Genomic DNA, 12,053 nt, shown 5'->3' on the forward strand with positions numbered 1-12,053 from the left:
ACACTGGGAGTGCAGAGGATCTGACACTCCGTTAAATACACAGAAAGGGGTTCCCTGATTGGGCCACTAATCAGGGAACTCATTCTAATTGGCCAATCTCGTAGATCTGGCCTAAGTCATTACAGCCCCCCCCCCCCCCCCCCCCCCCCCCCCAAACAAAAGTCCGAGGAGCCCCCATGGTCCTTGCGTCTCACGGGTCTCCTGCTTAGTTTGTTAGTTTGAGCCGGGTCCATATCCTCCACTTCGGCCTCCGATGTAGGGGGGGGTATAACAGCTAGGCGCCCGTCTTTTCTGATGTGAGCGCCTGAGGGGCGGTTTGTCCCTTTCCTCCGGCGGCAGGGGTACAGCTGCGGCATCATCCACGGTGTCCATATCCGAGTCCGATGTCCTCACCAGTGGTGTCGGGGAGGGGGCGTGAATAGTTAGTCGGGGAGGACTCTCCATGGACCTTGGCACGCTGGTCTGAGTCAGCTCCGGGGAGGAAACAAATCTGAGGCCTGCACCTGGTCCAGGTGTTTCTTTATAACATGTTTTCCCAAACGTATCTCAGACGACAGGTCATGTCCTGGCCTTGACTGTTCCTGCAACCCATGTGGGTCCATTCGCATAATTTCTGACCAATACATTTTCACCCGCGTTAAACTGCCTTTCTCGGCAAGTGTTGTCATGGACCCTGCATTGGGCCTCTTGGTGTCACTCTATTCTACCACCTAAATTCGGGAATAGTCGACTCAGCCAGGTTCGGAGTCGTCTGCCCATGAGTAGCTCTGCCGGTGCTATTCCCACTGTGGCATGTGGGGTTGTTCTGTAGTCAAATAGCCAGCGCGACAGTCTGGTGTCCAATGATGCTGCTGACTGTTTCTTCAGCCCGACTTAAGGTCTGGACGGCTCTCTCCGCCCATTTGATGCCGGGTGGTATGATGCTGTCCTTGTGTGCCGAATGCCATTCGACCTCATAAATTTTATGAAGTCCTGGCTGGTGCAAACCGATCCATTATCCAAAACTAACACCTCCGGGATACCATGATTTGCGAACAAGGTGTGGAGTTTTTTTTAATGGTAGTTGTTGAATTTGTAGAGTTCATTTTGTAGATGTCCAGCCATTTGGAATGGGCGTCTATTATTATAAAAAATACTGAACTCATAAACGGGTCTGCAAAAATCGACATGAAGTCGCGACCATGGTCTACCTGGCCATTCCCATGGGTGCAGCGGGGCTGCCGGTGGCACCTTCTGCCCTTGTTGGCACCAACCTACCAATGCCGCTATGTCAGCGTCCAGGCCTGGCCACTAGACATTGCTTCTGGCCAGCATCTTCATTTTTGAGACTCCAGGGTGCCCATGATGTAGTTCAGCCAGTATGGCTCGATGGCCTAAACAGTAACGTCATTACTGTTTACTCTATTCTGGGTACTAATGGCGGGGCGTCTGGTAATGGCAGCCTGCTTAGTGCATCGGCGTTTGCCACCCGAGTTCCTGGCCAATGCTCCAGTTGATACTGGTATGCCGCCAGTAGTAGGGCCCAGCATTGGATCCAGTCTGAAGCTGTTGGTGGTATTGCTTTGTCTTTCAACACACCCAGCAATGGCTTGTGGTCTGTAATTATAGTGAATTTCCACCTGTACAAGTACTGGTGAAATTTCTTCACTGCGAAGATCGCAGTCAGTCCTTCCTTTTTGATTTGGGCGTACTTTCGTTCTGCTGCTGCCAGCGTCCTGGAAACAAACGCTGGTCATTCCTGTCCATTTTGCCCTCTGTGCCAAAACTGCACCAACGCCATATGCAGATGCGTCGTATGTGAGCACCAACTGTTTGCTGGGGTTGTTGTGTGCCAAGACGTTCTGAGGAAAGCTGTTCTTTTACCTTCTTGAAAGCCCGGTCTTGGCGGGCGGACCACTCCCAGGCTTGCCCCTTTTTTTTTGTAATTGGTGTAGAGGGTCAAAGATGGAAGCTCTGTTCTTTATGAACTTTCCATAATATGACACCAGTCCTAAAAAAGACCTTAACTCCTGGATTGTGGTGGGGGCCGGGGCATCTTTAATCACCCTCACCCGATCCTCCAAAGGGTGTAGCCCTGATTGGTCAACCTTGTACCCCAGATAGGTTACTCGAGGTGCTAGGAAAACACATTTCTCTCTCTTTAAGTGCCGCCTGCTGCTGAAAACCTCAGGACTTTCTCCAGGTTTTGCAGACGTTCTGCCTTTGTGTGTCCTGTAATGAGGACGTCGTCCAGGTAAATGGGGACTTGTGGTAGCCGTTGCAGTAGATTCTCCATTGTCCTCTGGAATATCACACAAGCTGATGATACCCCGAAGGGTAATCTTGTATACTGAAAAAGGCCCTTCAGGGTGTTTATCGTTGAGAATTCTTGGGACTGTTTGTCCAGCTTCAGCTGTAGATTTGCGTGGCTCATATCCAGCTTTGAGAATAGGAGTCCTCCAGGCAGCTTTGCATACAAATCCTCAATTCGGGGAATTGGATATTTGTCCAGTTATAGTGATTAATCGTTTGTTTGAAATCTCCACAAAGGCGGACCGAGCCATCCAGCTTAAGGATAGTCACCACAGGTGGTGCCCACTCTGCAAACTGGACCGGTTTTATTATTCCCTCACGCTCCAATTGTTTTATTTCCATATCGACTTTCTGCCTTAATGCAAAGGGTACTGGTCGGGCCTTGTAGAATTTTGGGACTGCTTCTGGATTTAAATGCAATGTCACCTTTGCTCCCTTTATTGTCCCAAGCCCTTCTTGGAAAACCTCTAGGTATTTGCACAGGAGTTTGCTCAGGCGGCCATTTTCCAGCTGGAAAATGTTTACCCAATCCAGCTGGATCATTTTCGCCAGTTTTGTCCCAATAAGCTTGGCCCCACACCTTTCACTACCATTAAAGGCAGCCTAAGCAGTTGCTCTCCATAAGCCACAGTTACATGTGTTGTGCCCAACACTCTCTGGTTCCCCTGTGTATGTCCTCAGTTTTGCCGAGGTCCTGGTTCGGAATAAGGGTTGGAGTCCAGTGCGAATTTTATTGAATACTGTTTCCCCTATCCCTGATACGGCTGCTCCAGTGTCGACTCCCGCTCCAGTGTCGACTCCCATCAGTGTGGGACATCTATTCAGCCTTATGGATAATTTAATGGGTTTTGATTTTACCATTGTTACACAATTTAGTTGTTCTTCGTCGGAGGTAGGTGGGGCTTCTAGGGTATGCATTCTCCTGTACCCCGGCCTACATGTCCTTCTCCAAGATGATTTTTGGGGTTTCTATTTCTCCTTTCTGGCTCCGATCTTTGGCAACAATTACAATATTATGCCGGGCGCAAGGCTGCCTGGCGGGAATGGTACCATTTGGCCCTGTCATTTTGGCGCCGATCTTTTGGCGCCGATCTTTTGGCGCCGAATTGGTTTGGCGCCGATTGTTTTGGCATTCAACGATTTGGCGCCGAATCTTAATTACCTACTTAATAACCACTTTTAAAACCAACATTTTAAATGTAGTTCTGTACCTAGTTCCACCAGAATTCCACCTAGCTCTGTAGCGCAACATAGTCTTAGAATTTTACTGTAAAAATTTAAAAGTAGTAGAAATGGCTGAAAGTATTTTAAGTAAGAAAGACAAACCTAAATTTTCCTCACAATGGATATCTATATGTGTTCGACAAGCATAGCAAGAAGGACACTTTGAAGTTTTGGAGATGTGAAAACAAGAACGAGTGCAAAGCCCGTATACACACTAAAAACAATGAAGTGATAAAGGAAATAAACGAGCATTCTCATGGTGCTTCAGCAGCAAGCGTGGAAGTAGCTGCAATTAAAACAAGTGTAAAGCGCCGGGCTGGAGAGAGTCAAGATCAACCATCGGCAATTTTAAGTTCTTGTACAGAAAATATTTCTCAAGCCGCTCAAGGAGTACTTCCAACTGCAGACGCAATGAAGCAAATTGTAAGGAGAAGAAGAAATCAAATGAACCTCGTTCCTCCAAATTCTGTTCATGTTCGTGAATTAGTGATCCCCGATGATTACAAACATTATATGAAGAACAATGGTGAACGTGAGAACTTTTTAATAGCAGACAGTGGTCATGAAGATGATAGAATTTTAATTTTTGGGAGACAGAGCTGGACTGTGTTTCTATTAGATTCTGAAGTGTGGTATGTTGATGGGACCTTTAAATTATCTCCTCCGTTATTTACACAGGTTTATGTAATTATGGGAAGAAGGCATGGAGGAGTTCATCCAGTTTTATATGCCTTATTACCAAATAAAAGGCGTGCAACATATGTACGCATGTTTCAGATGGTTCATGACGCAATCCCAGGATTAAATCCGGGAAGAATTTCTTGTGACTTTGAACAGGCAGCTATTTCTGCAATGGAAGAATGTTTTCCAGGAGTAAGGATACAAGGATGTTTCTTCCATTTCGCTCAATGTGTACAAGCACCTTAAACAGATTGGGTGCCAGGTTTTATATAACAGTGATTCCGAATTTGCTTTAAGAGCTAAAATGATCATAGCCTTATGTTTCGTGCCTGTTCCTCACTTGGATAACTACATAGATACCCTGTCCGAAGACTTGCCGGTAGAACTTCAATCGCTGCTTAACTGGTTTGAAGATAATTACGTAGGACGACCAATGAGAAGAGGCAATGGCAGGCGGCCCCCTCTTTTTCCTTCAGAGATGTGGAACCAGTACAATCGCACAATCAACGGAGAGGACCGAACTAACAATCACGCAGAAGCAGCACATAGAAAGGTATATGCGGAATTAGGAGTTCACCACCCAATTATATGGAAATTCATTGATGGACTGAGAAAAATTCAAAACAACCGAGATGCATATTATGAACAATTGGTTGCTGGCTATGCTCCAAAACAAAAACTTCTTAAGTATGTGAGAGCTGACGAGCGCATTTTGAATATTGTGCGCCAGTTTGATGAGAGAGAACCATTAGAATATTTGCGTGATATAGCCCACAATTACGAAATACATTAAATTACTGAGTTTTAATTATATCTTTTACATAAATATTTTATGCCAGAATAAAGGTTTAGTATTTTTATCAAGAATAAAGGTTTCATATTTTTATCCAGAATAAAGGTTTCGTTTTTTTATCCAGAATAAAGGGTTTGTTTTTTATCCTAGTTTAATTTCATTCCAGGACCCTAGCAGACTATCAACATTCTATGAAACGGAGAATCCCGCTGTTGTTAGGGATAATTGATTGGTATCACAAGCTAATTCATCTTAAATCCTAGTTTCCATTTATTTACATGCTTAAATTTTAATTTTGGCGCCAAACCGTGGTGGGCCAAAAAAATGAGCGCCATAACAACTAGCGCCAAAAAAACGGCGCCAAAAGATCGGGGCCAAAAAGCACCCGACCCTGCCTAGCTGCAGTCTGTCTGGACCCAATTTTCCCTTGCTTGGGAGGGCTTCTGCGAGTGGGCCTGGTCAACTTAGTATCAGAGTCATTCCTGAGGGTGGCTATGGAGTTGCCTATCCCCCCAGCGGTAGTCCCTTAACTCAGTTTCACTGGTATGGGCGTCTACCTCCATCGGAGTACCCTGTAACTCATGCGCTCTGCTTGCTGCTTTTTCTGAGGACAAAGCCAGCTGCTATTTGCTATCCAGCTCGGCCTCTGCTAACAGACGTTTTTCTATTGCTAAATTATTTCGTCCACATACCAAACGGTCTTGGAGCATCTCATTTAGCATCAGGCCAAATTCGCAAACCTCTGCTAATCGCCTTAATCGTGTTTAAAAAGTTTGTAACTGACTCCTCCGTGTCTCGGACTGCTGAGTAAAACCGGTACCTTCACAGGATAAGAGGTGGCTTAGGGTTATAGTACTCTTTTATTACTCTTTTACTATGTCCATCAATTCCTGGAAAGTTTTCGTGTCCGATGCCTCCGGAAAAGTGAGACTGCGCATAATGGCAAAGGCTGCTTGCCCACACGCGGTCAGCAGAATGACCCGTTGCTTTTCATCCGGAATTATATCGTTTGCTCTAAAGAAATACTTCATCCGCTCTACAACTTGGGCCCGGTCTTCCACTGTAGGGTCAAAAGAGTCCAACTTTCCAAATAAAGGCATTTTGCTGGTCAGTGGCTTACCCTCAATATGCAGCAGCTGCTGACGAGCAGGTTTTTTCGCGTTGTTCCATTTTCCCTGCTCGTTGTCACTGTAATAAGTCCACAGAGGCAGAAGTACCGTCACCGTAATTCCTTTTATTTACAAACCCAACAGCTGGCCAACCATGACCATTCAGCTTGCTGCCTACATTGGGAGTGCAGAGGATCTGACACTCCCTGTTATATACACTGAATGGGCTTCCGTGATTGGGCCACTAATCAGGAAACTTGTATTCTAATTGGCCAATCTCAAAGGCCTGGCCTAAGTCATTACAGTACTCTAAAATAAAAAAAACAATTATTCAACAACACTTAAAAGTAATTTTGCTTGGTAGTGTAGAACTTGAATATTGTGGAAAAGAAAGACATGTTGCTGAATGTTTTCATCAAGCACTCATCAGGACAAATTCAAGAATGTCAAAGAAACTATCACAACAATTTACACTACAGAAGAAAAGGTACTGATTGGTTAGCAATTCGACTCTGATTCGCCGACACATTGCCATGGAAAACGCAATGGGGAACTACAGGTTCCCCAAGCTCCTGGATTATGAGAGTCATGGCCAGTGTGGACAGGGAGGCGCTGTACCCCTTAGTTGAAGGATCAGTCATGAGGGGACACAAGTTCAAGGTAAGGGGCAGGAGATTCAGGGGGGATGTGAGGAAAATCTTTTTTACCCAGAGGGTGGTGATGGTCTGAAATGCACTGCCTGGGAGGATGTAGAGGCAGGATGTCTCACATCCTTTATAAAGTATCTGAATGAGCACTTGGCACGCCATAACATTCAGGGCAATGCACAAGTACTGGAAAATGGGATTAGGTCGGTAGGTGAGGTGTATTTTCACATGTCGGCGCACACTCGATAGGCCAACGGGCTTCTTCTGCATTTTACAATTCAAAAAAGGTGCAAAGCTTGAACATGTCCCTTTTGTTTGCAGAGAACAGCTCCCTGTGTATGACATTTTATTTTGCATTTTGCAATCGTGTGCTGGTTGAGTACGGTCTGTACTCTTCCTATTACAGACAACCATATCTCTCTTTTCTGCAATGTGAAAGGTAATTTATTGAGTGGACTGCTTTGGAATGTTCAATATTACGATATAAATGCAAATATATTCCCATTAGTCACTTGTAAAATGCCTACATTCCCATGATGAAATATTGAATGGTAATGAGGTGCTTCCAGGGAAATGAAAATGGAGGAGGGAGTGAGGAAGAATGTTCCTTGATCCCGACAGCTTTTGACACAATTTCTCTTTCCTGTTTTCAGACAATTTGCAGGCTACCCCCAAAATAAAAATTAAAGATCACTCTGCAAACGTGGTGTCAACTGCATTCTTTTTGAAAAAGTGTAAATATTGCATTGCCAGCAGATTATTCCTGTAATTTACTGTAGGTACAAGGTTGGGCTATCATTTTAAAGCTAGCCTTATAAAAAAGTAGTTTGTTATTGACTCAGTCTGTTGTGTCTCTACCACCTTTTCCGCACAGATTATTTGAGACGGTTCTTTGGGAGGAGATTCCAGTTCAATTCATTTGCATGGCTTATTATTTCACCTTCTAATAGTGAACAAATAAGCTCAGAGCATATTTTAAATTTCAACCTTCCTTAATGACATACCCTTAACATGTGCATTTATCAGTTTAATCTTGTGCTGTCTCTCATTCCTGGTCTCTTTCCTTTTTGGAAATTCTGATTATTGGTCTTGCCCAGCCCTACTACATTTCCCATGGAAAAACATAGGCGAAATTTGGGCTATTATGCATCAAATTGCAATTTTGGGCTTGATTCAAGATTACCGCTATGGTTTCTGACCGAGCATTTATTCTTGGTAACTTTTATATTTTTATATACATACATATGTACTTTTGCAACTCCGTTCCTGAGCACCTTGGTGCATAATTGTTATTGTCTAGAGATTCCCAAAGCTCTTGCTGACGTGACATTCTGCTGTACTAAACAGATTACTATTATGATCCCAGACCCCAACAGTGGTTAGGATACTGGACAGAAACCCCAATATTTTATTTTAGTTTTATAAGACTGAGAGGAAAGGATACCTCGCTCCAAGAGTGATTTCACAAAAAAATATGGATATGGTATAATCTTTAAAAAGTTATTACTAACACAGTATTAAAATATCTTTACCATCGCACCAGAAAATAGCTTAAAATTACCCCTTAAATAATACTACTCAATATAGTGAATACAGTACCCTTAATTGCTATCTTTATTCCCACTTAAACAACAAGAAAACAACCAGCCCAGCTCTCAATCCACCTTAAATACCAATGGTACAGAGGAATATTTCCTTTACAGTTAGGGGGTGGGATTCCCCATGCCCGCTGGAAAATGGGCGGAATCACTCCGGACATTTTCCTATAAAGTCTGGGGTGATTCTCCATCTTCAAGGGGGCCAGCAGGGTCCCGGCATGTGTCCCGCAGCTCCGGCTGCCGGCGGGGCCCTGCAGTTATGCCCACGAGCTGCGCATGCGCACGACGGTCGTCTTCGCGCCGGCCCCCGTGCAACATAGCGCCGCCCTACAGGGGCCCCGTGCGGAGGAACGTAGCCCCCTCCCGGAATGAGTGCGCCCGCCGATTGGTAGCCACCGATCGCGGGCCTGGCCACCGTGGAGGCCGCCCCCCCACCAGGACGACCCCCACAGCCAAAACACCGTGGTCCCGCCAGATGGGACCACATGTGAACCACTCTGGCGGAACTCGGCCCGTCGAGCGCGGAGAATCGCCGCGGGTCCGCTTTTAATTGCGTGCACGGCGGGCAGCGATTCTCCGGTCGGCGGAGAATCGCGTGCTGGCATGGGAGCCTCTTTTGGGTAATTCTCCGCCCCTGCGCCAAGCGAGAATTCTTTAAGAAAGAGATCTCTTTGCACTGCTTTACAGAAAAAAATCTGACTCCTGTCAGAGCTTCTGGCTGTGTGTCTTCAAAACTGTTTCAACTGCTTGTTTCAGTTCCCCTTGTCCTCTGACAAGTCTGCACTGCTTTAAAGACTGTTAATATATTTTTAACTAATCTACAGTGAGAGCAAACCTTACTTGTGCACACCGCTTCATTCAGCTCAACTGAACTGAAAATGCTTTCTCAAAAAGCATGATGCCGTAGCTCTGCCCAGCAAGCTGAAAACAAATGTAACTCCCCAGGAATTCCCTCCTTCATCAAAACACAATTGCATTAGCCAAAGCTTTTTATGATAGTTAATTGCACCTCTGGATCCTAAAAGCTTTGTTGTCTTTCAAACCATGATTCTTCTGAAGCATGACTTCAGCACCCAAATACACTCTAACCCAGGATTTTAACCCTTACTTCAATAACTATTTATAGTACAATATATCTGAAACTCCTACATTCATCACTTTATAATGGTCACCCGTCAAAGTTTAGTCCTTTACTATCCCGTTCCTTCACAAATCAACTGTCTGTGCTATCGTTGACTGCTAATCCTGTGAACCTCTTTCTCTCCATTGTTGGTCAATGGGTTTGTTAGACATTGCAAGATCTGACCCACATCCTTTGATTAGGAGTCCTGTCCTCTTTCCCATCCTATTTCTGTTTAATTGTTCTGCCATGATCCTTCATGCCTTTTGGGGAGATGTATCTTTAAATTCTTCAAAGGCACAGCCTCTTCCTGTGTATCAAATCTAACAATCAGCTCCTGTTCTTTACCTTTGATGGGTTTACCCTTAGCTCCCACATCGCCTCCATCTTTCACTTCAAATGCTTGCTTCTCCCGAAGAAAACTGAGTTATAAAAAAAAAATGTTTATTCAGGCATTTTCATGTAATCAAACCGAAGCAGAAGCAAAATTATAGAATGTTCTAATTGATCAACACCCAATTCTTCCTCCTTCATTCCCCCCGCCTGCTCTCCACTCTCATCCCCTTTTGCTGACTCCTCAATCCTCCTTAAAGAAGTCAATGAACGGCTTTCACCTCCTGAGTGAACCCATCAACCCACCCCCTCAGGACGAACTTGACCTTCTGCAGCCTCAGGAGATTTGCCAGGTCACTTACCCACACCCCCACTTTCGGCAACTCCAAGTCACTCCATCCAAGTAAGATCCATCTCCGGGCTATCGGGGAGGCAAAGGCCTCTCTTACCCCCTCAACTCCTGGGTCTTCCAACACTGCAAATATTACTACCTCTGGACTCAGGCCACCTTCGACCTCAACACCACGGATATTACGTCCACAACTCCCTGCCAGAACCCCTTTAGCTTTGGACATGCCCGAACATGCGGACGTGTTTCACGGGCCACCCCGCGCACCGCCTTCACCTGTCCTCTACCCCCTCAAAAAACCTACTCATCCGCGCTAACATCATATGTGCCCTATGAACTACTTTAAACTGAATGAGGCTTAGCTTCACACACTATGAGGACGCATTCACCCTCTGCACGGCCTCAGCCCACATCCCGACCTCCACCTCCCCTCCCATCTCTTCCTCCATCCCACTTATGCTTTATATCCCCCACTGGGGGCCCTACAAAACTGACTTTAAAATGTATGTCCAGCTAGGAAGGCCTACAAACATTTCTTTTCACAGGGCTTTTCACAGTAACTTCATTTTATGCCTACTTATGACAAGCTATTATTATTATTATAAATGCAGGCCAGTTTTCAAGAATATTTGGCGATTGTTTTACAGATACCTTTTGATTACTTTCAGCAATATATTCTTACATGCCGTTTCTTCCCTTCCAGACTGGTGATCTGAAGGACTGGTTTGTGGGTCGCAATAATGCCCAAGGAGTAGACCTCAACAGAAATTTTCTCGATCTTGACAGGATTGTCTATGTGTATGAAAGGGAAGGGGGACCGAATAACCACCTTCTGAAAAATCTAAAACTTTCTGTGGACAGAAACACGAAGGTAGGAGGGTGACTGTAGAGATCTGGGACAAAGTGACTGCTCTCTGAGTAACCTGTAGCATCCTTTTGCATGTTCAGAATTTGTCCCAGTGTTTGCTTGATACTTTTTCTTGGAAGGGTGTCCTAGGTGCGTACTCCCTTTGAAAAATATATGGATACATACGCACACAACGTAAGGCTACATTCACTTCCTGCCAGAAATGTTGCTCACAGGCAGAACTACTTTGGGAATTATGAGCCTTTAGTGCCTGACTGTTCCATTAGTTTCAGTAGATAGGAAAAGAAGATGCAGGCCTGTGATTTCCTGAGGAACGTGTTCTGTGAACACTCGTTCTGCGAACTGGCTCAAGTATCTCCAATACTTAACCTGGAGAGAAAATAAGAATGGAAAATGCTAGAAGTACTCAGCAGGTCTGGCAGCAGCTGCGGAGAGAGAAGCCAAGTTAATAGCCCGTAGCTTCTGAGTTCCAGGGTGTCTTAACTATGGGTTACCCCAAAGATGTGATTGAGAACCTTCCCCTGCCCCTCCGGTGATCACCAAATAGGGATTGCATGGCAATTGCCTGGGAAGCTTCCATTGTGTGACTGTCCTGCAATGGGAACCATCTAAAAGGTACAATATAAATCACAAACTTTGAATGGTTGTGACGGTCTTATAGTAATAATTGCCAACGAACAGTTAGAAGAATTAAAAGCACTTCTAATTTCTAGATAACTAGAGTACAGATGCCGCCCTCTTGACCCTCCCTGACTATCCCCTGCCCCCAATAACCCACCCCAACCTAGTTACCTTACAAACCGAACATCTCCCTGGTTTCTGAAAGTGGTTGGACTTTTAAACTTGCCTGCTTTATGGCAATTACTGCTGTAGAAAGGGGGTGTGGGCTTCCTTACCTCTTGACTCTTCAGACTTCGAGACAAGGACTTGGAACCGGCTGTACGAGACAGTTCTTACCTGGCCTGAGTCGGAAGGTTGGGTAAGAAATGAGCAGCTATAGTTTGAGAGAAGAATCTAGGAGCGGAGTGGCAATCCATCT

The 12,053-nt window shown here is 45.1% G+C and overlaps 1 protein-coding gene across 1 annotated transcript in view; it reads left to right on the forward strand.

The window, feature by feature from the left end:
* The window catches only part of cpe (carboxypeptidase E), a 199,871-nt gene that overhangs the window by 111,936 nt on the left and 75,882 nt on the right, over nt 1-12,053 (forward strand). The window contains exon 3 of the mRNA XM_038792117.1: nt 10,850-11,017. Within this exon, the coding sequence (XP_038648045.1) occupies nt 10,850-11,017 (168 nt within the window). The remainder of the gene's footprint in view (nt 1-10,849; nt 11,018-12,053) is intronic.

This window comes from Scyliorhinus canicula, chromosome 3, assembly GCF_902713615.1.
Source record: "Scyliorhinus canicula chromosome 3, sScyCan1.1, whole genome shotgun sequence".
In the NCBI taxonomy this organism is placed as follows: Eukaryota; Metazoa; Chordata; class Chondrichthyes; order Carcharhiniformes; family Scyliorhinidae; genus Scyliorhinus; species Scyliorhinus canicula.